General features: G+C 38.4%; 1 protein-coding gene across 3 annotated transcripts in view; it reads right to left on the bottom strand.

The window, feature by feature from the left end:
- Positions 1–27338, bottom strand: part of mpp7a (MAGUK p55 scaffold protein 7a) — a 346325-nt gene that overhangs the window by 174920 nt on the left and 144067 nt on the right. For all 3 annotated transcript variants that reach the window (XM_051928990.1, XM_051928989.1, XM_028804346.2), the window contains exon 3: positions 4564–4682. In XM_051928990.1, coding sequence (XP_051784950.1) covers positions 4564–4682 — 119 coding nt within the window. The remainder of the gene's footprint in view (positions 1–4563; positions 4683–27338) is intronic.

The following is a 27338-nucleotide window of genomic DNA, read 5'->3' as shown; positions in this document are numbered from 1 at the left end:
TTATGTGCATCTGTTTGCTAATAAGGAGCAATTAAAAATGAATGCAACTGACTGAGACTAAAATTACCAAGGGTGGGCAACTTTAACAAGCAAGACAACTAAAAAGAAGCACAAAAATGTTGCTTAAGCAGTAAGTGTTTCAATGGTAAAACCAGACTTCTCATTAAGCAACTGGACAGGAATAAAAATCCTCAGCCAATATGGCCCTCCAGGACCAGACATGCAGAATTCTGATGTACAAAAACAGTTGTCCTTTTGGCTGGACCTGTTCAGTGTAGTCAGTATAGCAAGTAACTGCCTTTTAGAGCGTTTTATTCTTATTAAAACTGACTGTCAGCATGGACCCTTACAAAGACATTTTATTCTAAAACATTCTGTTATGCTCATTATTTGGCTAGTGAATGTTGTACCTTGTCTATTAATGCTTTTATGTTTGCTTAAGAAATCAAATGTATATGCAGAGATGATGCCACAATGTATGTATCAAAATCTGTTTCTCTGCTATACATGCATACCTTGCTGTTTCTAAGTTATACAAACATGCTTTGCTGTTGGCTTCCATTTGTGATGTCAAAAGCAGGAGTTAAAGCAGCTGATTCTGGAAAATTATTCTAGTTTTATGAACCTTGGATAATGGCAAATAGCTTTATAAGAATAAAAAAAGAGCCAATCAGAAAAACAAGACAGAAGAAGAGAGAAAAGAGAAAAGAAGGAGAGAGAGAAGAATGGAGAAGGAGGTGAAAGTGATTCAAGAATGTTCAGAGGTACTTCTAACGCTTCAAGCCACACAAGAAATGAGCTGCCTAAATATATAGCAGTAACAGGTTGTATGGAGTATACATTTGATTTTGCTTTTGTTTATGGCATATCCTATTTCAACAATGCTTAAAGATTAAAATTTGTTGAAGCCTGCTTTCTTCCTGCACATTTGCTCTATTTTAACCACTGGAAGCCGAGAACTAAGTTCTTTTCTTAGCTAGATTAATCCGGGTGAGGGAAGAGAGAACAGTTCCTAATAGGAAGACTTTATTAACAGTCGTACCTGGGTGAAGTCTGGCAAAACTACTGGCATGACAGTTGGATCACAGGAAGTGATCCTGGGTGCAAGTGCATTGAAAATACAATGGACAGTCCCGCACATTCATTCTCTGACACACTAACACTGAGGAGTTTCAGCCAACGAATCATTCAGCAGAACTGTTTCAAGAAACACTACAGGGGCTCCTTTATACCAACAGCAATACACCTGTGTAATGCCTCACTGAGACTGGGACTGCCAATTCAGATGTTCTCTTTTTTTTTTTTTTATGTATTTCTTTTTAGTCACTTCTAATGTGTGTACATCTATCTATCTAAAAACTAATTTCTCCCTGAAGATAAATAAAGTTCTCTCTTTCCCTATCGAAGAACAGGAAAACTAAAGTAGTGATAGACAATTAAAAATTATACTCAGTCTACATTAAAAGAATTTCTGCAGAGGTGTTCCAAAAAGCCTTTCAATGATAAAACACTGATGTATGTAACAGAGAACAAATAGATGAGCACCTAATTGCGAAAGCTGAAATTTGGATTCAGTTGTGGTTACAAATGCTGAACTTATTTCATTTTTTTCTTTGGTACACTGTATTACACCCTGAGGGGAAACTGTCTCTTCGTGTGATCTTTGGAGGTCAGAGTGCAGGGTCAGCCTTTCGTCAGCTTGCCTTGACAAACTGTGTACGTGGTAGATAAAACATGTCACTTTCTGGAATTGTGGGGCAAGGACAAGAGAAAATTTACGGAAGAGTTTGTTACTGGTCTTAACCATTCATTTATTTTGAACATACTGAAAGATAGAAGAACGAAGCTTTAAAAAACAAGTTACATTTCACATTCAACAAATGGTAAGTGCCAATGAACTCATTAGAAATCCTTATATTATTTTGCTTGTGTCCGTCCATGCTCGATATAAACAACGGTTGCCACAACTACTAGAGCCCTCTACAGCAATAGCGAGGAATCCGTGTTCCTAGAAGAGTTTTGGTCTTAAGCTTATCTTCATGTCTTCAATTCTTCAATGTGACCAATTATAGACTGTGGTGTTTGACTGTTTATTCGGTGCATACATTGATACTGACCAAAACTGCATTAAGACACTACCATTTTACACCTCCTCTTTCCTTCACTTCAAGGTAAGCCTCCCGCCTTTGTTACTCACCGAAACTGCATTATGACACTACCATTTTACACATCCTTTTTCCTTCACTTCAACATAAGCCCCCCGATAAAATGAAAAGGCACATACAGCCTAGCTGCGACCAACGGGAATGGTCTCGCCGGCCAACATACATCAACTCACAGAAGAAGAAACCTCTACATCAGCACAGGCAAGATGCCTTTGAACAACAAAGACAACGTATGACAAACCACAGAATGACATTATCCGAAGATCAGCAGCAGCAAGTCTTGCACCTAGACAGTGATGGAAAAACGAAATTACACACACAACCTTTCTGAAGAGCAGTGGCAAACTGCCAGACAACAAGAAACATTACGACGGAAAAACTACAGGGATTCCATAACACTGACAACTCAAAACAGCATATTCCCTTTATATTACGGCGTAGGCAATTCCCTGTTCATTTAGCATATTGTATGACTATCACCAAGTCACAAGGACAAACGTTTAATACAATACAATTTATTTTTGTATAGCCCAAAATCGCACAAGAAGTGCCGCAATGGGCTTTAACAGGCCCCCAGACTTGACTCTCTAAGAAGACAAAGAAAAACTCCCAAAAAAACCCTTGTAGGGAAAAAATGGAATACATAATAATGTCGGAGTTTATTTGCCAGGCCCTGTTTTTACTTATGGCCAGTTGTACACTACATTTTCCACAGTTACCTCGAAATCCGGGTTAAATGTACAAGTATTTGTGGGTTACACATGGGAATATTCTCGCTGACAATAACATTTATGCAACAAATTGCTTTTTCCAACAATTATTATAGACGTCAGTATACTACATTACCGGACGGCCACACTTCACGCATACGGACTCACATGTGCCCTGCATTTCCCTGCTTATCCAATATGTTCTGATAACCTGTTCTTATTACACTTTATATTGTAAATATTCATGCAGTTGTAACTGACTATAATAACATCCCATACTAATCATGTGACTGTTCTAATATTGAGTCATGTTACAAGTCACTACTTATTAAAATAATCTCCTCTCTTACTGTAATGTGTGATGTTCTTCTATCCCTCATTATCATTTCATTAATGCTTCTACTATTGCGAAATTTTTGCAAGCATGATTTTCTAGTCTACTATGTAAATCAACCTCTAAGGTTTTTGCAGCCAGTCCCACTGAGCAATCTGATTGGTCAGGTTGGCTTCGGTGATGCAACAAAAAAAGAAGTGTGATTGAGAGACACACAAGGAGGGGTAAAGGCGAATGAGGCATGCTGTGAGAGTCGCCTTCAAAAGACGGCAAGTATGAAACTGGACAGGAGGTGAGAAAGGAGACTCCAAAAAGTTGACAGAGTTGGAGAAAGCAGGTTTTCCAGGAATACTCGAGACAGGGAGCACTACTTAAGAGACACACACACACACAAATACCTAGGAAAGGCACTGAATGTACACACATAGGGCAAGAGACAGCAAAAACGTTTTTTTATTTTTGTATTAATTGTTTTGACCAGTATCGTGGCTGGTATTTAATAAACAGCATTTTAATCTCATTATTATTATTATCTCATAATTATTATGGTACCATCATGTAAAGAAAGGCTAGGTGATACATTTTTTAAATATATAATCAATTCTAGATAAAGACACCTTTGAATGTTGAAATTTGCATAAAATCGTTTCTCTGCTTATAGAACTCTTTCCAGGTTTAAAAAAATGTCTATAGATATATGTTTTCACAAGTACTAAAGCCTAACATCAAATGGATAAAAAAGCTACCTTAGTCCAAATTTAAGAAACAAAACCATTTTCCTCTCTGCAGTGCTTGCCGTCCTTGATGTATCATAAAATTTTATTCAATCTCAGTCAAACACCAGACACAGCAGCCAGGACAAATACTTCTTTTTTGCCTTTAAGGTCAAGTCTAATTTTAAGCCTTTCCATCAAGTAATTCATTGCAGCTTGAAAAAATTTGACTTTGCACAGCAGCTCATATCACGTCTGTTTGAAACATTAATTGAAGCAAAAACAAGAAAAAAAGAAACTAAACAACACTTACTCAAAGACATTTGGTATTAGAAAAACCTGCTCATAGATAGTATTACAGCATACACCACCAGACTACAATCAAAAACACAGATGTTGACTTCATTACAGCACAGTGCCAGAGACTATGACTATTAAATGCGATCATCTGTGTATTTTTGGAAGTATCTGTTCAAGTAAGCTGAGCCAAAGGAATGTGAGCCATGATTGGTCAGGAAGGAATCGAAGGTTATTGTGAATGACATGACAATCAGGCTGCTCAGCTAGATAACTAGATGGTTCTTTCTAGCTTATTTTCCGCCAGTTTCTTTTTCAAAACAGACAGTGCAGAAAAGGCTCACCTTTACTAGCGAATGGAGGCTTTTTTCACCAAACATTTCCCGCAGGAAGGCCAGATCTTCCTGTCTATCCACATGAGGCTGAAGCTGAGCAGGCAAAGAAGCCAGGAGCTCATACAGGCCTAGCAAAGAAAAGTCAAACATAATGTTAACAAACATGTTGCATTTCAGAAGCTAGTAATGGTAACAATCACAGACATTTTTAAGTTCCATTCAGAGAACCATACAACTGTTGCATATAAATTATACTTAGGTATGGATATTGCAATTATTAATTAAAAGGACTATACAAATTATTGGGAATCAAAGTTTAATACTCTGCTGAAGGAGTCTGTTGTTAAATACGAATAATAGTACTTTGTTTGGTTTGGAATTGCCATGAAATAAAAGGTGTTACTGATCTTTATTTCAACACATGCACCCCACTGTATTGCTGAGAAAGGCACAGCTTTCACATCTTGGCACAGTGTGAGACAATTTGCAAATCATTCTCCTAACTAAACAGTTAAGCCTAATTATTACAACTGATAATTCATTGTAAATTATATTTCTATGAAAACCATCACACAGATTTCATTAGAAAAGCTTAAACTATTCTACAGTTCCATCCATCCATCCATTTTCCAACCCGCTAAATCCGAACACAGGGTCACGGGGGTCTGCTGGAGCCAATCCCAGCCAACACAGGGCACAAGGCAAGAACCAATCCCAGGCAGGGTGCCAACCCACCGCAGGACACACACAAACACACCCACACACCAAGCACACACTAGGGCCAATTGAGAAACGCCAATCCACCTAACCTGCATGTCTTTGGACTGTGGGAGGAAACCGGAGCGCCCGGAGGAAACCCACGCAGACACGGGGAGAACATGCAAACTGCACGCAGGGAGGACCCGGGAAGTGAACCCAGGTCCCCAGGTCTCCCAACTGCGAGGCAGCAGCGCTACCCACTGCGCCACCGTGCCGCCTATTCTACAGTTGTATTACCTAAATGAAAGGACACACATATGATGCACTGGTGGGTAATGGAATTGCAACCTCAGATTTAGGTTGTTATGATAAAAGGTGGCGGCACGGTGGTACAGTGGTAGCGCTGCTGCCTCGCAGTGAGGAAACCTGGGTTTGCTTCCCTGGTCCCCCCTGCGTGGAGTTTGCATGTTCTCCCCGTTTCTGTGTGGGTTTCCTCCGGGTGCTCCGGTTTATGTGTGTGTGTGTGTGCGCACCCTGTGGTGGGCTGGCACCCTGCCCAGGGTTTGTTCCTGCCTTGCGCCCTGTGTTGGCTGGGATTGGCTCCATCAGCCCCCCCGTGACCCTGTGTTATGATATAGCGGGTTGGATAAAGGATGGATGGATAGATAGTTGGATGGATGATAAAAGGTGCTGGGTTCTTCCACTCAGAACGCCAATGGTTTGACCCTTCATCATTCAGTGCCTATTAAAAGATGTTTTCCTCCTTGGAAGTTTTCAAATATTATTATACAAGTGAATCACAGCGGGTTTAATCTGGATTTTCTAGCACAGGATAACAGAAAATGACTCTAATGTTAAAGTGAAAACAGATCTCTGCAAAGTGGTCTAAATTAATGATAAATATAAAGTAGCCAAAAGGGAGGCACACTACTAGTTAAATGCATTCATTTACCTGAGACAATGGAACTCCAATTATCCACTCTGCAATTAATCTAGGTTCAGCAAGATCTCAGGCAAACTGTAATACACTACTTTTCTTGCAATTCATAAAAGTGTATACTGTGTCATACGTGTAAATACTATACTTTTAAGCTTGACTGTACCAAGTGAATGGTCATGGAGCTGGTGACTGTGGGAATGTGGGCGCGACTCACTTACCTCTCCTCAACTGTACCCCTTAGCTACTATCAGTGTGTTGCTAGCACTGACCACATACACATACTCTATTGTTTTGTTCACTTAGGATTTTTGTTTTTATACGTCCTTCTAGTTCATTAACTCTTCATCTTCAATGTTACAATGAATGGGAATAGGAAGCATGTGTTTTCTTGTCTTCTTAGGGATTAATGGTCATTGGGCTGTCAAAAAACAGAATTCTATAATACTATACAAGTAAAGACTGAACTAAAAAACAACAAAAAAAATTACTTGACAGCTTGTCATTGAATTATCAACAAAATTCTATCAAGAAGACCATAGACGTACAGAAAAGATAAGGTTTATAATTCATTAATTAAGATAGAAACATTTATGTAGTGCTTTTCTAACCTACTCTAAGCACTTTATATATACAATGAGGAGCAACTTCACCCACCACCAAGGTGCAGCATCAACCAAGATTATGCAACAGCATAATTATAACAGATATTTTGTGCCAGTGGGCTCACCAGACATTAGCTATTTAGAGGGGCAGAAAGGATTAGGCCATGATAAGCAGCCACTGGCAAACACACTACTTCTTTCAAAAGATGCCCAGGGATCTTTTATGACCACAGAGAGTCAGGACCTCGGTTTTACATCTCATCCAAAGGATGGCAGCATTTTTCAGCACAGCACCCTCGTTGTTGCACTGGGATCCACACACAGACCACATGGTTGCTGCCTCTACCGGCCTCACTAAAAAAACTCTTCCAGTAGCAACCCAAGATTCTCCTGTTTGGTCACCCATCCAAGTACTGACTGGGCCCAAGCAATGCTTAGCTTCAGGTAAAGAATGGCATCAATTGGAATGATTTTTGACTTCCTCTCATGATAAAAACCTGCGGCATATTTTAGGATTTTTTTCATTGAAATGTTTATCTGCCCAAAGATCTAGGGAAATGTCAAGATAAAAAAACTCTAGTACATTCAACCTTTACTTCATAGTAGGAATTACCTACTACCAATGCAGCATTATAATGCATTATACATGCAAGTTAGTGAAGCTTGCTATTTAAAATGTTCAAAGAGTTCTCACAAACAATTGTGAAGCTCGTGATTAAGAAATTCCTCCGAATGATTTAAGTATTTAACCCCACCCCCACTTACTTTCAAATATTCTGAAATAATCACCTCAGGCACAGACGTCCAAGGTTCGATCCCTGTAAGGGGATACAAAAGTGCATATACCTGACAAGCACCATTGACGGCGAAACATGTGTTGTGTACTCTTAGTATTATTTGGCAGATACCGTATCTCATATATACACATACATGCATACATGCATACATACATACATACTGTATATATCAGGGGTCTCCAACCCTTTCTCCCCTGACAGCTACAATTACAAAATGAAAATGGCCGAGAGCTCTTCATGTTTTCTAACGTTTATTGTCATAGCTTATTTCAACCCAAACAAATTGAATATGCTTGTTTTGCCTGAACATTTACAAAATGTTGGTGTCCACGACTCACATTTTGCATTAAAACATCACAAAAAATCTTTAGTTCACCTGCAAGTGCATTTTGTATGTCTGTATGCATTTTCTAGTTCTCACACTACTGAATTAAAACATGAATGCTGTCAGAACAAAACAATGCAATTCCAAATACACAGATATTCCTTATTCATTTGTCATTTTGTTCCATGTCACTGTGCCACTTTATTCACATGTCCAGTTGCATGTGTGATGTGTTTTTTAATTAGTCAGATGACTGGCACTGAGGCGTGTGGTGGAGTGGAGCCACTTAGGTTCACTCTTATGAAGTCATTTAAATTTTCGTCTGTCAGTCTTGTTCTGAACTTTGACTTCATGACATTCATGTCAGACTCACAGAGGTATGGAGACCCAAACAAAGCGGACATTTTCAGAGCTGCTTGGTGAAGATTCTTATAGTTATCTGGCTCTACTAAGCTCCAGATGTGCTGAGAATGCTGTTGAGACTTTAACTGCACATTACTTTGAAATTTTACTAATATATATATAATATATAAAATCCAAGGTCTCTCTGTCTGTATGTCTGTCCGATTTTCATGGGAGAACTACTTAACGGATTTAGAGTGGGTTTTTTTCTATAATTTGTTTGAACATTCCAGATGATTTTGCGACTTCTCTCATTTCGCTATGTATCACAGTTCGCTTGCGGTACCGAATTATTTGCGCGTATCCGAGAAACACACAGCGGTCCGAGGGGAGGGGTCTCTCCTCACTCACTCGCCAGCTTCAGGGCGTGTGCCTTAACTCTGCTTAGCTAGCGAACGAGAGAACAATTGAATTCAATTTTGCTTGATATTTAACATAAAGTGTTACTTAGGTCTTGATGAGTTTGAGTCTATATATTCTCTTAAGTGTATACCACATTGAACAGATAGAGTGCAATTCAGATTGTGGATCGTGATTTTGTGTTAAAAGGATCATGATGTGATTTTTTGGAAAGATCGCCCACCCCTAATTTAACTAATCAAGTTTTCAAATTTATGTAGGATTTATTAACCCTTTGGCGAGCTACTTGGAAAGGGGTTGCGAGCTACCGGTAGCTCACGAGCGATGAGTTGGAGACCCCTGGTATATATGCTTATACATGTACATGTTAGCTGTGTGTGTTAACTAACTGACTCAATTACTCATCAACAAAAAACACTACTTCCCATTTAGCTAAGAACATGAACTTTGGCAGGATGATACATCTAGTTCAATAGCTATCTTTTAAGAAAGGGAATTTTAATATATTAGTAATTTAAGGGTAAAAAAACCCACACACTTGAAAAACTAAATACTCTAAAATACTCTAAAATTTCAAAAATGCCTTGATGGATTTGACTGAAATTTGGTGACATTGAAGAAAAAACATTTTTTTTAATTATTTGTTGATAGGCAATTGGAAAATGGAAGAAATTCTGATAGGAAGAGACCTGGCAGAGCCAAAGTCTCAACCAAAACAGAAAACAGGTTTCTGAGGGCCACCAGCTTGCGTGACAGGCACTTCACAGCACAACAGCTGTTCTAAAACTTTTGACCAGTAGTGTACATTGTATATAGAAATGTACTTGGTTACATAGTACTTCAGCTACATCCGATTAACCAATTTCCCGGTAGAAGCCTGGTAACACAGCAAGTGATTTACTACATCTGAAACTGATGATTGCTTTCTTCTTTTTAATCACCACCAAAATGTCTGGAGAACATGTCAGATTAAGCATACAGGATAATAGGAAATAAAATAAATGGAAAAGCCATCACAAAAGGACCTTGTAACTGATGAGTGGGCAGTATTGCTCACTTCCTTTACAGTTATGCTGTTAAGATTTGTGTTTTATAGATTACACATAGGAAGTAACTTATAGGAGATATGGGGAAAACCTAAAGACCATATTTTGAATAAGATAAAAACATAAAAAGACTGAACTACCCAGCTAAAACTACAGTATTATTAATATTTAAGTCAAAAACACAGACAGACAGACAGACAGACAGACAGACAGACAGACAGATAGATAGATAGATAGATAGATAGATAAGAAAGGCACTATATAATAGATAGATAGAAAGCTGTGAAAGGCACTATATAATAGATAGATAGATAGATAGATAGATAGATAGATAGATAGATAGATAGATAGATAGATAGATAGATAGATAGATAGATAGATAGATAGATAGATATACTTTATTAATCCCAATGGGAAATTCACATTCTTCAGCAGCAGCATACTGATACAATAAATAATATTAAATTAAAGAATTATAATAATACAGGTGAAAAACAGACAATAACTATGTATAATGTTAAATGTTAACGTTTACTCCCCCGGATGGAATTAAAGAGTCGCATAGTTTGGGGGAGGAACGATCTCCTCAATCTGTCAGTGGAGCAGGACAGTGACAGCAGTCTGTCGCTGAAGCTGCTCTTCTGTCTGGAGATGATACTATTAAGTGGATGCAGTGGATTCTCCATAATTGATAGGAGCCTGCTGAGCGCCCTTCGCTCTACCACAGATGTTAAACTGTCCAGCTCCATGCCAACAATAGAGCTTGCCTTCCTCACCAGTTTGACCACTTAAGGTGATTTACAAAAAAAAAATCAATACGCCTGAGTAGTTGGGAAGAAAGTACAAAGTTAATAGTGAAAATAGTTTTGAAGGCAGAGAACAAAAAGCTTAGTACTGCAGCTACTCTTATAATGACTCAATGAACAAGCAATTAAATAAAAGCTTTGTTGATGTTTGATGGAAATCAACAGCTTGTGCAAACCCAGTGGATAGCAGGGAGTAAAAAAAAAAAACCTAAGAGGTCCTTACATATTTTTAAATGTATCAGATCACAAAGCAACAACAAAAGGCTGAAAAAGGTCAGTTGTACGTTGATGGCCTAACTCAACAATTAATGGTCAAAAAACATAAATCTGAATTGTGAAGTTTACTTCTCACCTGTGCTCCAATAAAAACTAAGACTGATTAACTAGCTGGACTATTTGGTTTTCAAATATACAGCCTGTGCAATGATTTTTTCTTTTAACATATGTGGACATGTCAACATGTCAAACAGGGTTTTCAGATAAAGGTGAAATTAGAAAAATAAATATGCTATTTTTACATTTTTTAGTCAATTTAAATAACCATAATAGCAAACTTGGCATGTGGAAAATATAAGTACATGCCTACAAAAACCTCAAATTAAAATCAGGTGTACCAGATCAGTTACAAAGATTAGATCATCATTAGAGAGGACCTTGGAGGAGTCTGTCTTATTTAAACCTCTGAAATTTAGTTTGGTTTGCTCTTTGTTGTTAAAGTGTGTTATAACCATGCTGAGATAGAAAGAGATCTCCAAAGATTTCCAAACAATTGCGAATCAACCACTGAACTGTCTGGAAGGTCAACTCCAAGTGGAGAAGATTTCAAACACATGCAAACATGTTGCGGCAACCTGGCCTGGACAAGTTCAGGTCGACAGCAGAACGTAAGATGCTGAAAGACGTCTCCAAGAACCCCAGAATTTCATCACTGGACCTACAGGTAGTTCAATGTACTTGAGTCTCCCATTACAAAAAGCTTGTACAAATTAGATCTACATGAGAGGTGTGCTATGGGGAAACATTTGCTGCCCAGAAAGAACAGGGTGCTCTGGACAAATAAGGTAAAGAGTTTTTCAGTCATAGTACCAAAATACATGTCTAGTGAAAACCAAAGACAACATTTAACCAGAAGTGCCTGATAACCAACCATAAAGCATGGCAGTGGAAATGATTTGGTTTTAGGCCGCTTTGCTGCAACGAGGCCTGGGCATCTCACAATCATAAAATCCACCATGAATTTTTCATTGTATCAGCATAATGTGAGAGAAACTGTCAAAAGAATGAAGTTCAATTGAAAGTGAACCTTGCAAGATGGCAAATCCTAAATATAACAGTTAATCAACCATGGAATGGTGGAAAAGTAAGAAATGGAGGGTTCTGGAATAGTCGATTCATAACCTGGTTCTGAATCCCATCATGATGCTGTACAGGGATTTGAAATGGGCTGAGGAAGCAAGACACCCCTCAAACAAAAATCTTACAGCTGAAAAAATTCTGCAAGGAGGAGTGAGAAAAACTTTTGCCCAGTCGATGTCTGAGACTTGTAGACAGTTATAGGAAATGCCTATTTGAAGTTGTTTCTGCCAAAGTGGGAAAATACCAGCTATAACAGCCAAGGGTGGATTTACTTTTTTCCCCACAGATGGAAATGGTATATCTGTTCATCTTTCATTGCAAAGTCAAATTTTCATTCATTCACACCCCCTCCCAATTACATGACCTATCTAAAGGCACTGCTTAAGTGAAGATTAAATATTGAAATGTCCAAAAATGTTAAAAAAAAATAAATAAATAAGAAAAAACAATTCCATGAGGTATATTTACCTTTTCACATGACTGTACCCTACTAAACTACAGTAATCCCTCCTCCATCGCGGGGGTTGCGTTCCAGAGCCACCCGCGAAATAAGAAAATCCTCAAAGTAGAAACCATATGTTTATATGGTTATTTTTATATTGTCATGCTTGGGTCACAGATTGGCGCAGAAACACAGGAGGTTGTAGAGAGACAGGAACGTTATTCAAACACTGCAAACAAACATTTGTCTCTTTTTCAAAAGTTTAAACTGTGCTCCATGACAAGACAGAGATGACAGTTCAGTCTCACAATAAAAAGAATGCAAACATATCTTCCTCTTCAAAGGAGTGCTCGTCAGGAGCACAGTCTGTCAGAAAGACAGAGTAAAGCAAACAAATCAATAGGGCTGTTTGGCTTTTGAGTATGCGAAGCACCGCGGCACAAAGCTGTTGAAGGCGGCAGCTCACACCCCCTCCGTCAGGAGCAGAGAGAGAGAGAGAGAGAGAGAGAGATAAAAAAAATCAATACGTGCCCTTCATGCTTTTAAGTATGCGAAGCACTGTGCAGCATGTCACTTCACGAAGCAGCTGCACAGAAGGTAGCCAACGTGAAGATAATCTTTCAGCATTTTTAGACTAGCATCCGTATAGTCTAGGTGTGCGAACAGCCCCCCTGCTCACACCCCCTACGTCAGGATCAGAGAAAGTCAGCGCAAGAGAGATAGACAGAGAGAGAGAGAGAGAAAAGTAAGCTGGGTAGCTTCTCAGCCATCTGCCAATAGCGTCCCTTGTATGAAATCAACTGGGCAAACCAACTGAGGAAGCATGTACCAGAAATTAAAAGACCCAGAAACCCGCAAAGCAGCGAAAAATCCGCGATATATATTTAAATATGCTTACATATAAAATCCACAATAGAGTGAAGCCGCGAAAGGCGAAGCACGATATAGCGAGGGATCACTGTACTTAAATAAATACTCAAACAACCTCTTTTGGCCAACACCATGCACACCAGCAATAAAATCATAACATTAGAAACATTTAGACGAGAACAGGCCATTCAGCCCAACAGTTCTATCCACTTAATTCCTCCAAAATAACATCAACCTGAGTTTTGAAGATCCCTAAAGTCCTACTGTCTACCACACTACTTGGCAACGTATTCCATGTGTCTACGATTCTCTCTCTGTGTGAAGAAAAACATCCCAATGTTTGTGTGAAATTTACCCTTAACAAGTTTCAGACTGTGGCCCCGTGTTCCTCTTGAACTCATTTTAAAGTAACAGTCTCGATCCTTTGGATTAATTCCTGTTTATTAAACTTAACAGGCTCAGCTGTTTTAATCTTTTCTCATAACTCATCCCCTGCTGTCCTGGATTCTGCCTACTTGCTTTCTTCTGGACTTTTTCAAGCGCTGCTATGTCTTTTTTGAAGTCTAGAGACGAAAACTACACGCAGTACTCCAGATGAGGTCTCACTAGTCTGTTATTAAACATAACCTCCTCTAACTTGTACTCTACAGGTGGTTCCCATATAACCCAGCATTCTGTTAGCCTTCCCCATGGTTCTGAACAATGTTTATAAGTTGATAGTGACATGTTCAATCCTTCTCATAAGGTGTACTTTCAATTTTAAGAGCATTGTGTATTTAAACATCTGTACTTCCTACATGTAATACTTTAAATTTACTTACATTAAATTTCATCAGAGCAGACTCTTTTTTTTCTTAAGCAACTACACTCCTTTAATGTGGGTAATGACATCCTTTACATGTTCTGTAACTCTGTGAAGGCCTGTGTGATTTTCTGTGCTGTGGTATGCTGGACCAGTAACATCACCTCAAGAGAGGCCAAGCAAATCAAGTTACTGTATATACTCATGTATAAGTCGAGTCTTGAAACCCGAAAAGTCGATCATAAAATCAGACCCCAACTTATATGCCCATTCAAAAATGCGACACTTATTTTATTTATTTTTTTTTTAACATCGTCTTGCCTCCTCCAATCTCGCACCAGTTTCTCAGACACATTGCATTTTGTTGCAGTAGCACAATCACCAATTTCTTTCGCTACTTCAATGATGACTTTCAATTTAAAACCAGCTTCATATTTTCTTCTGATCGAACGCTCCATCCTAGATAAGGGATGCTCTTACGATAAAGGTGTATGAGGGTGTGAGATACAAAAAACACAAATCAGTGCAAACGTTGCTTTGGAATAGTTTGGATATTACCGTGTGGTCACGAAGGCACAAAACAGAAAAAAAGGCAGTGTGCTCCGTGGTTACTCTCTCAGGTGGGTGTTAGCATATCATAATCTTTTGGACCAATAGCATGAGTTTTCCGCATTCGACTTATACTATATAATTAAAAAGGCAGGCTCATTGATGGAATGCACTATGGAGCAGCTGGAGGCAGTACAGGAGGAAAGAATGAAGACAAAATTAATGTTCATTATGAGCAGTGTTGTACATTGAGGGGGCTTCTTGTTGTTTGTTATAAGATTTATTCATTCATTGAGCTTCATTAAAAAGCTACATTTCCCTCTTGGGACAAACACAGTGCTGTTTGTCCCCCTATCTATCATCTCTCTGTTTAGATTAGATATTACCTAGTTTACTTTTACAGCAATTGAATGTTGGCAAGAAAACACCCAGAGAGGAGGATGAGGTTTTGGCATTTCATTCTCACCTGGGCGCCTCTCTTTTGTCATGCCTGTTATGCTGGGCACTGATAATAAAGATCTCCTTTTATCAATGGAAAAACACCATAAAAACTGAATCCTGTAAATGTTTACCAGTGGTTGGCAATTATATGCGCTAATTGTAGAAACTAACTGTGGAAAACAATCATATAAACAAGAAGACAACTGCATGAAAAAAGGACCGGTCTGAGAGGACCTACAACACATTGCCTCTCTCCAACATCATAACAAAAATAGCAATTTGGAATATTAACTCTTATTTTCAGTGTTTCTTTATACTCCTGGTTTTATTGGAAACTGTACTTCTCCAACTTCAGGTTATCCCAAAGGCAGTTTTATTTAACCTGGGCACCAAGGTCAAACACCTTCTGGGCACATAAGTGGTGTTACTGCAATTAAATGTGCATTGAAAAGTAGAAAGGATGTGCAGAATTGCTACTTTTCCACATTTATAATTAAGATGAATCATCAGATGGCTTTAGCATTTTGGTTTATTATTGTGATATCAGACTTTGTGTTGAGCAACTGAACAAATATTAATTAAAAACATTAACATTATAAATACAATAACATAATTAGAAAAATGGCAAAGCAGTTTATAGCTACTGAAATCTTTTTTAAAACAGTAAGAAGAACAGCCTCCTGAATTTTTTTTTTGCAAAACTCTTCTCTTAAAAAGTTTATAGTGATGGAAAACAGGTTTAAATTCTCTTCTTTGTAATTATTGCCTATTATTTTTCTACTAGAAAATAATACAATGAAACAAGGCAAAGACAGAGGTGAAGAAATCCAACCAGTCTGTTTTAATGTTGACAGGGAATAATATCTCTGTAATCTAAATAGCTTTAAAAATAATTAAATGCAAAGGAGCTTCAAACGCAAATTAATGTAAACCTGACAAAGTAGAAGGGACAAGAAAGAAACTGCAAGGGAGTACTTATTGTACAAGCCTGACAGCAGGGAATAACTGGAAAAATTACAGAAATGCATCAAGAATAACACATGAAAGGAATATCAAGAAAGGAAAACTAATCATAAGTTCACATCAGGGAATGCAATGTCTGTTCTACATACTGGCGCCACTGGCTCACCGTAATAAAGAAAAATGAAAAAAACAACTCTGAGGAACCTTCATCTCGTTCTGGTAGAAAAATGACATTTAGTTACTAATGAGTAAAATTTTAGTGATTTTTTTCAGCACTAAATTCACATCAATAAGATAATGAAAACTGAAATAAGTTAAAAAAATAACTTGTATCATCCCATGACGGTAAATCTATATGAATCTTTGTAAAGAATACTAATGAAAATCACTGATTATTTAGTCCCTTAGTCCCAGATGTATTAGCTGTCCTGCAGCACAGTAAAAAAACAAACATTTAAACAAAACTTCATTGGTCTTTTTCTCATTACCAACTGTATCTTAGACAGCCAAAGTATCTATATTAGAACACAAACTCACAGATCTAATTGGAGAATACACAATTTTTTCACTCACATTGTGATTTTAGCAAATAATACAGTTATTTCACTTTATGATTCGAAAAGTAGACTTTTCTTAAGCCTACCCTTAAAATTAATAATTAAATAAAGTAGACTTCATAGTATACCTCTACTAATAAGACTGTTTGAAATGAATAATTTTGTCATTTCAGAATCCCAGTGAAGAGGTAACTTAGCAGAAGCACAGATGTATCATTTCAAATGATACATAAATACTGAGAAGTATTAAAGTAACAACCAAGGTCATGAGTTTTCATTCAGATCTCTAATTCACAATTTCAGGCCATCCATTTTCTTGACAGCAATTTTCCACATAAAAATGTACAACAGAAAAAAAAAAGAAAATCAATAAAGTGGCCTGTGTGTGCACCCTGCCAGGGGCTGTCGCCATGTCCAGGGGTTGTTTTGGCCTTGTACCTTATTATTGCTATGTAGGATAGGCTTCAGTTGCCCTGTGGCCCTGTCCTGGAAAAGCGGATAAGGAAGATGAATGAATGGATAAGTATCAGCACAGCAAGTTGACTAAGTACATTTTTAATGTTATGTACTAGGGCTCTCTAAATATTTAGAACCAAAGTGGGAAAAAAAAGCCATTTCTAACTTGACAGAAAGTACTCCATTGATCTCCACAGAAGAGTGGCAGTGTTGGAATGAAACTAATGACTAGCTGTTGGAAATGAAAATAGTTCTCACGAATAGCACTAATAAAAATTAAAAAATGTATCATAGAAGATCAGCCACACCTGAAAAATTTCAAAGCATACCAGCCACATGCTTTAATCCTTTCTATTATGTATATGCCTACTCACTACACTCAGTTGCTTTGAATGTAAATACATTGGAGTGTATGATTATGAAATAAAGATATATAAATATTGTATACATGCACACCTACATTAGATAGAGACAAATAAAACGAAACGGAGAGAGTATCACTCTCTCTAATAATAAATAGATCAATGTTTTACTTTTTTCCTCTCTTTTTACCAAGTGGAAATTTTTTATTCTGATGTAATTGGAAACAGGGAATATTTCCAGTTGCAACAAATTCTAATATTTCAGTACAGTATCCTTATGGCAAAATGCTGGTTCCTGGGAGGAGAATAAATGACTCTAAACGATAAAAGTGCCCCATTGCGAATGCTACTCACACTGCAGATTCCAGATGCTCAACATTCTTGACATCAGTATGGAAAAATTTACTGTTAGCTACAGAAATTTAATATCACCATTCTTGTCATATCCCTCATAGCTGTATTATAAGAATGGGTCTGTGGAAACAATAATCTCAAAGCAAATGGTAAAAAAATATGGAGTCTGCATTTCATTTTTGATGCTGATTATCAAACAATTACAGTACCTTGTTTGGAATGAAGATCACCGTCTATAAAATGCTAGAAATTATGATTTTATCCTGCTTTCTTTATACAACCAATGAAAGTTAAAGTTTGCTACAGTTCTTGTAATCTGGTGGTACGCACTGAAGAACACAGAAGCATGACCCAGCGTGGTAGAAAATAACATTGTAAACTTTTATAGGTATAATAAAAGAAAGGGCAGAGGATAAATCTGTACGGTTTTCCATAGTGAAAAGGTAAATCCATTAGAGACCAGTATTAGGTCAAGATTGTTCATGGTATTAATTGCTATTGTATTATGAGAGTTCAATTTATGCAATAGCTTCATCTAACTGTTCCAGCAAAAATAGATTTAATAATTACATAAAAAGATATCTACAATACTAATATAAATATTTCCTTAAAAATAAAGCCTTTTCATATAAAGTCTAGAAATCAAATATTCAGAGTATTGTTTGCCAAAAGAAGTTTTTAATTTTGAAGAGGGTGACATGAAAATTCTGGGGTATCCACAGAGATATGGGAGAGAGAATGTGTGGAACCATCTGTACAGAGTGTGTGTGTGTGTGTGTGTGTGTGTGTGTATGTGTGTGTGTGTGTGTGTGAGAGAGAGAGAGATAGATGATCAAACACTTAAACAGCTCCTCACTTAAATCCAGGTGCCTGGGAGAGATCCTAGCTTGAATCAGCTAACACAGTTGGGGAAAGTGAGTGCAGATGGCGATGCCTCTGACCACAATTAGACGGTGCGAGGCAGAGAAGGCAGAAGTGAACGAAAGAGAGGCATTGGAGGGCACCTGAGGAATAGACTCCAGAGTGAGAGAAAGACACTGTGTTTACTCCCACCAACTGTCACAATAACATGTTAGAATAATATTGCCATAAAAATATTCTATCTTGCAGTACAACCGATGTACAGTATTGATAGACGACCAGGGACCTTGGCCTACCAGGACGCCTAGAGAAGGGAAGGACCAGGAGAGTGACAGTATCTTCCCCGGGACGCAAGAGGGCAGCCCCCTGGACTGCATGGGGGCCACAGAACTTGGAAGCTCAACCCTGGTGGGGGGGGCTGTGGCCACCACCAGGGGCCACCTGTTTGGTTCCAGAGCCATGGACTGCAGCACTTCTGCCACACCAGTGCTGCCGGAACAGGAACCAGGTACACCCAGAGTGCTTCCGGGTGCCCATGCAGCACTTCCGCCACACCAGACAGTGCTGCAGGAAGGCCATCAGGGAGCACCTGGAGCTCATCCGGGTGCTGTATAAAAGTTGCCGCCTCACACAATTCGAGGAGCTGGAGTCGGGCAGAACAGGACGGAGCTTGCGGGAGAGGAGTGGAGGCGGCAGAAGAAAGGAAAGAGTAAGTAAAGGACTGGGCATAATTGACGGTTGGTGCACTGTGTGTTGTGTGCTAAAAGTACTGTAAATAAATACAGTGTGCATTTGAATATTGTGTGTCTTTGGTGTCTGTCTGTAGCCTGGCTGGTCTTCTACAAGTATTAAATGATCTTTCAACATCAACATAAAATATTCATCACCAAAAGCAGAACAAAATACATATCCAACTTTTGTTCAATGTGATAAATCATGCAAACATAAGCAATTGATGAGATTTATGGTAATGATAATGACATCTCCAAAACAGTGAGATGTGCAAGTTCACTCACCCTTTAAATTACCTCACAAAACTCAACCAATGGGTCTTGTAAAAGGGCTAGATCCTTCTAGACCCAAGGCAGGACTCAAAAATCCAGGCCGTAAATACAGTAACATGAACAGAGGTACTGTGCATTGAGAAAACCTGCAGCGTTAAACAGCCTGCCCAAATAATACGGAAACTGGCTAGTGCCATCAAGCACAAATAACATTTCACAAATCCAAAAAGAAAATATTGTAGGTAAGATAATTTTAGATAAGAAATTGCATAGCATAGCATGTAATTGAAAAGTTGGGTTTCTTACAAACATTTACCAATTAATTAATTAATTAAACTAATTACAGAGGCAAGTTTATTACTCAGCTTTTCTACAACAGCTCCAAATAACAAATACGTAGAAACAAACAGCACGTATAATTTTTTTCTTTTTGAAGAATTACTAAATAGTGCAACAAAAAAAAAAAACAACATAACTTGCTTGCTTGGGTTGGGTTTCTTATAAACATTTACCAATACATTAATTATGGAAGCAAGTTTACTACTCAATTTTTCTACAACAGATCCGAATAACAAATAGATACAAACAAACACAGCACTTATAATTTTTTCCTTTGAAAAATTTCTAAATAGTGCCATTACAAAAAAACATAACTTGCTTGCTTTCTATTCTGTCATAAAGAAACATGTTTAAAAACAGATTAAAAATGAACAATGAATGTAACAATGTTACTTTATTTAACAACAAACAGTGTAAAATCAGGACTTTAAAACTTGGACATTTCTGCTGTTCACCCGTTAATCTTTAGATCTACTTAATTCTAGTTTTGTGCAGCAGGAGGCCAGCCAACATGACGATTTGTTTGCTATTACTTGTACAGTAATCTTGAATCCTTTTCTTGAGTTAGACCTTTAGAAAATGCAAGAATATTTAATAAAATATTGTGATTATTGCACTGTTTCGGCTGTAAAGCACTTTATATTTGATTAATAGCCTACAGAAATAAAATGTATTATTATTATACATCTTCCTCTTTTCCTACTTCTATGTGGGGTCAATGTTGTTGATCCACCTTCTCCAAACAGCTTGGTCCTGCATCTCCTCACCAGTCAAGCCCTTTTCCTTCACATCTTCTTTTACTTTATCCATCCACCTCATCTTCAGCCTCCCCCTTTTTCTCTTCCCCTGTACGTTCATTCCCATCACTCTTTTGCCCACATCTTCCTCATCTGTCCTCATCACACATCCCATATCACTTCAACCTACTTTCCAGTACTTTTGTAGATATCTCTCCCACTTTTCTTGTACATTTTATTGATTCATCTTTCATTCTGTCCTGTTTTGTAATTCTACACATCCATCTCAACCTTTTCATTTCTGCTTCATCCATCTTCTTCTCCTGATGTTCCTTTATTGTGGCAAGCAACATCCTTCACATCTTCTATAAGTCTGTGGTGGCCAGTGCAATTTTCTATGCTGCGGTGTGCTGGGCTGATAACATCACTTCAAGATAGGCCCACGGTATCAACAGGGTAATTAAAAGGGCAGGCTCAGCTATGGGAGCACTCTGGACCCCTTGAAAGTAGTAACCAACGAGAGAAGTTTAAAACAAAACTGAGTGCCATTATGAATAATGCAGTATATCCTCTCTTTGACACTAACACTGAGGACTTTTTGCCAACATACTAGTGGAAGTTTGTCAAGAAACTCTACTGGGGCTCCTTTATACCAGCAGCAATACATCTGCATAATGCCTCACTGCATCTGTGACAGCCAACTTTTCTTTCTTTTAAATTTTCTTGCTTTACAGGTCATTCCAGTATGCATCCAGACCAAAGTGGGTCAAGAATTAAGAAAAGATGTCAAAGTTGACAGGGGCAGGAAGGACTGGGTGTATTAGGTAGTCATCCCACCAAACAGAAGGGGCCTCAAGACTATGTAGGAAGCCCAAGTACATTATGGTTTTTGTTTTGTTTTCTCTTATACATATAGTAATTTACGTTCTTTTATTTGTATTCTCTCCTCCTGCATTCTGGGCAGGCAAATAAACAAGTACAGCATCAGAATCAGAATCAGCTTTATTGGCCAAGTATATGTACACATACAAGGAATTGGACTCCGGTTTTACCTAGTATTGTCCCTGATGCTGTGAGATTGACTTAAGTGTTCATGAGAGTGATGGCCTGAGGAAAGAAACTGTTCACATGTCTGGTAGTTTTGGCGTACAGTGCTCTGTAGCGCCTACCAGAGGGAAGAAGTTGAAAAAGGTTGTAACCAGGGTGTGATGGGTCTGCAATGATGTTTTCTGCCCGTTTCCTGACTCGAGATCTGTATAAGTCTTGAATGGAGGGCAGATCAACACCAATGATTTTTTCTGCAATCCTGACTGTCTGTTGAAGTCTGTTCCTGTCCTGTTTTGTGGCTGAGCCAAACCAGACTGTGATAGATGAACAGAGAACAGACTGGATTACTGCAGAGTAAAATTGGATGAGCAGCTCCTGAGGCAGGTTGAACTTCCTGAGCTGGCGCAGGAAGTACAACCTTTGCTGGGCCTTTTTAACAATTGTGTTTATGTTTAGTTCCCACTTTAGGTCCTGGGAAATTGTGGATCCCAGAAACCTAAAGTTTTCCACAGCAGACACAATGCTGTTGAGTAGTGTGAGAGGGGGCAGCACTGGGGGGCTCCTCCTGAAGTCCACCGTCATCTCCACAGTTTTAAGCTTGTTCAGCTCCAGGTTGTTTTGACCGCACCAGAGGGCCAGCTGTTCGACCTCTCATCTGTATACAGACTCGTCACTGTCCTTGATGAGGCCAATGACTGTCATATCATCTGCGAACTTCAGGATTTTAACAGACGGGTCTCTTGAGGTGCAGTCATTTGTGTAGAGGGAGAAGAGCAGAGGAGAGAGGACACATCCCTGGTGGGCGCCAGTGCTGACTGTTCGTGTGCTGTGGCAATATACTGGACAGAACATGCCAAAGAACAGCTAGCATTAATGAATAAAAACGAAAAGTCATTAAATAAACCACCTAAATACATTAACTGAACACATTATTAGCCTGTACAGCTGTTTATCCAGGCAATGTGGTGTAGTGGTTAAGGCACTGGACTTCAGACCCTCAGGTTGTGGGCTCAAATCCTGCTACTGACACTGTGTGATCCTGAGCAGGTCACTTGACCTGCCTATGCTCCACTTGGAAACCAAAAGAAATTAAACCAATTGTGTCATAAATGTTGTTAAGTCACCTTGGATTTAGGTGTCAGCCAAATAAGTAAATAAATAAGTAAAACAATTTACCCCTCTCTTAGCGGCTAGTTCCACATAATAATGCACCATGTCACAAAGCAAAAGTCATCTCAAACTAATTTCATAAATGCGATAAACAGTTCAGTGTTCTTCAGTGGCCTTCCCAGTCACTTGATTCGGAAGTGGGTAGAAGCATGAATGTGCAGTTGACAAATTTGCAGAAATTTGCTTATTGCAATTATGTCAACATGGACCAGAATTTCAAGGAATGTGTCCAACATCTTGTGGAATCCGTGGCATGAAGAAGTAAGGCAGTTCTGAGAGCAAAACAAGGCCCTACCTACTATTAGTACAGTGGTCCTAAGAATGTGCTCAATGAGTAGTTTATGGGAGACACAGGGAAAATCTATCGTAACGTTTTCTAAAATGAGTAATAATGAGAAAGGTGTCAAAATTGACTTGGCTAGTTTTTCTTTAAAATTAAGTAGTACTAGGGTGTTGTACCGTGTTAGCCATTATGAATGTAGAGAAAAGCCAAGCAAAATGACACCTTTTATTGGCTAACTAGAAAGATTACAATATGCAAGCTTTCGAGGCAACTCAGGCCCCTTCTTCAGGCAAGATGTAATCAATTACATCTTGCCTGAAGAAGGGGCCTGAGTTGCCTCGAAAGCTTGCATATTGTAATCTTTCTAGTTAGCCAATAAAAGGTGTCATTTTGCTTGGCTTTTCTTTAAAATTAAGCAAAATGAAATCTGCAATATAATTCTGCTTATACAGTATACTGTATTCAATAATTTTTAACAGAAATTATTTTGGAAAACATGAAAGCTGCTAGGTACATAGTTTACTTCTGACAAAACACAATCTCATAGATAAACCATAAAACTTAATTACAATAATGGCTAAGAAATAACACATATTTATCCTTAAAGCCACCACTTTCAAAGGAAACCACGGTTTTGAGCTTATTCCAATTTACTTTATAATCAAGAAAAAAGAAATAATGTTTTAAACTGAAACAGTGGCTGCTAACAACTGAGTGACAGGCAGCTCATAAAATTGTTACAAGCTGCAGTTACTGAATCATCAGCCAAATCTATCACTCTGAACAAAGAGCAAGTCAAAGTAAAATACAGTGCAATTAAAATATGTCATTCCAGTCCGTATGTTATTTGGCAAATAATCAGATGTAATGTGTGTATACAATTTTCCCTTACTGTTTAATTAATTGTTAAAAGAAAAAGCAAGCCAAAAATTTTACTGGCAATAATTTCTTTCACAGATTTAATTTCTTCATTTTTGAGTATTTAATACACATCTTGTCAAAAACACCTATTTAAACAATTTCACCTACTGATGAAATACAGTTTGCAGCACATTAACTCTGTACTGACAGAGCATGTTTATGTTTCAACTGTTAGAACCTGAAGTTCATTAAAAGGATATCATATCATTTGAATTTTATAAAAAGTGCAATTTGGTAGAGGGTGGCATGGTGGTTAGTGCTGCTGTCAAACAGCTACAGCAGATGGAGTCAAACTCCTTTCCAGGTCACCATCATTGAGGAGTTTTCACATTCTCCCTGTGGTCCATGCTGGCTTTCTTTGGGCACCTCAGTTTCCTTTCATACTCAAAATCTGTGTGCATGTAATGTTAAGTAGAGTCTCTAAATTGGCCCAGTAGGGGTGAATGTGGGTGTGTGTGCCATGTGGTGAACAGGCGCTGCATCCGGTGTTGGTTCCTGCTTTGCGTTCAGTGCTGCCAAGGTGTGCTCTGTTTCCACGCTACAATGCACTAAGTGGAGTAAGAAATCTGATGGAGGCTTGAATAATTTGGAAGAGAATCAAAAATGTTATAGTGTAGGTTAATTAAGAGGAACAGAGAGAAGTAATTAGAACCATTTTCTATAATGAAAAATGTAGCATTTCTTTTCTTTCGTCTTGGTTTTCAGTTCTTGTATTACAGATTAGGACTTTTCTTACTGTGGGTTCCCTTTTTATTCAAAATCTCTTGTCTCATTTGTTTTGCTATGTTTGTTTTCCTTTTTGTTATTTAAATGAATTCCTTCACTTCTTTGTTTGAACTCATCAGTCAAACCAGAGATTTCATGGTTCCCTTTACCTAAAGAGGCATTTTTGGTGTATACATTATGAAATATTTATTTAATTTAAAAAAAAAAAAGAAAAAAAAACATTATGAGCATGTGCAGGTCTATGGAGTTTCAGATTTGGCTGCCTGGGGAAAGATGTAGTTTTAGGCAGGAAGAGCAAAGGTCATGGTCAGGTCTGTAGGTCTTTTAAAGGCCTTTCATCCTTTTTGATATCTGATGTGCACCTGTTCACAGCAACTGTAAATAGGATGATGCATTTACTCACAGGGAGAGTTGTAACTGCGTGTGAGTGTGAGGTATAGCGGGTCCACGGCTTCAAAAAAAAGGGCCATCATATTTAATCCGTATAGCTTGGTCGTTCTCCGTGGGCACGATTGTATGACCGCGGGGAGTTAATGAGGTAATTGGAGCGAGTCACACCTGCACGTGTGGGTGCGTTCGTTCTCAATTGCTTCACTGGCTTCCTGCGGCGTGTGATTAAGGCGCTGCGGCCACGGAGGCACGGGGAGACATTGCTATATATACGGGTCGACATCAGGAAAGGGAAAAAGATGGATGGATAGATAAATGATAAATGTTGGGAATATAGATGAATAGATGTATAGAGGAAGAAAAAGGAGGTTAAAGGATGTGAAAGAGCCATCTTAGCAGCTACGATCTGGCCGCCTGTAAGGAGGAGACCACACAAGCTGGGGCCTCGCGAAGGAGCGTTAAGTTGTGGCGCTCTAGGGGCTAGTTCGCCCCACTGAATGTTCTATTGGAGTGGGGGTGAGCAAGGCAGGTGTCCTCCCGAGGGATCTGAGGAGTGACTGCGTGAGCGCGAAGGATGAAAGGAGGAGAGCCGACCTCAGACTGTCTGACAGTGATGTCCTTAATGGAAGCCAAGACGGAGGTGGGCCGAAAGGAGCTCGAGGCTGTTGGGAGCAATGAGTGAGCCAGGGAGAATGACAGACGGAGGTGGGCTGTGATCGGGAAGAGTGAGACTGCATTTTAACCTCGGATTTTAATGGATTTATTTATTGATGTTTTTATTCCCACCGAACACTTGGTTTTATGATTTATTTATTACTATTAATAATAATTCATTACATTTATATAGCGCTTTTCTCAGTACTCAAAGCGCTATCCACACAGGGAGGAACCAGAAAGCGAACCCACAATCTTCCACAGTCTCCTTACTGCAAAGCAGCAGCACTACCACTGCGCCACCTGTGATGCACTGCACTTTTTGTTTGGACACTGTGATTATTGTTTTAATAAAACACTTTGTCACTTTTGGGAAATATCCCCTGGCTTCATTAGAGAATTGTCCTCATATGTCAGCTCATCTCAGTGACATTACCGACAGTGTCGGGTTCAGGGTTCCCCGTAAGGACGATGGGATCGTGGAACAGACCTGCATCGTCACAGAGGGGTCTTCAGGGTTAAGGGAGCCATGAGCAGGAGATGTGCAGTGAAATAAGATTAGACCATGCCATTCAATTTCAATAACTGATGAAAGTAAATATCATTCATGTTGTTAGTTTAGGACTATTTTTTAAAACATATAATATATTGAGGAGAAACTAAATAACTGTAACTGATTTTTTTTTTCATTTTTCTTATTATAGTTATGTCTAAATTTCTTGTTTTCCTTTTTTTTTTTGCTTTAAATTAAAAAAAAAAAAGTTTATGCTTTGTTAAAAGGGATGTCTTAGGGAAGAGCATGGTATCTAGAAAGGGTTAGAGATGTCATGATACCAGAATTTTTGTATTCAAAACAAATACCAATGAAATTGTACAATATTCAATACCTTTCAATGTCTCCGCAAAAACAGAAATCCTAATCAATGGCTTTAAAATGAAAGTACTTCCATTATTCAGGTGAACAATATTGTGCCATTTCTTTGTAACCTATTTACTATTAAATAAAAATTAAGTTGTATGTGTGGGTGTGGGTGTGTGTGTGCGGGTGTGTGTGTGTCCTGTTCCTTCAATCAATCTGGCTGGTCAGTTTGACTTTAGTGATGCTATCTAAAGAGAAGCTGCATTATATGTATTGTACTTCAAGGTGAGCGCTCCTTGGTTGTCAACTCTCGCGTACACACACAAACAGAACTTGCCCTAAGACTGAAGAAAAAACATCAAACCTGTTTTATTTTTTGATGCGAGTCACAGAATGGTTGGACTGAATCATTGGGAGTGTCAGTGTGTACAACTGGCACTCGCTAAGATTATCTAAATGAAGTCTACAACTGAAAATTGCTGGAAAAAAAAGTCATGTAATGTGACATGGCCTCAAAAGAAAAACATGACTATCTTCCAGTTTGATTTTGCTAGGATATCCACATTCAAATTTTGTTCATATGACCTCAAATAAATAATCTTCCAGCAGATTCCTTGTGCAGAGATGACAAAATTTGGCCAGTTCATGACCATTTGTTTTTTAT

Source organism: Erpetoichthys calabaricus, chromosome 6, assembly GCF_900747795.2.
Source record: "Erpetoichthys calabaricus chromosome 6, fErpCal1.3, whole genome shotgun sequence".
Taxonomy (NCBI): Eukaryota; Metazoa; Chordata; class Cladistia; order Polypteriformes; family Polypteridae; genus Erpetoichthys; species Erpetoichthys calabaricus.
The sequence above is the reverse complement of the archived record's forward strand: the minus strand, read 5'-3'. Positions and strand labels throughout refer to the sequence as shown.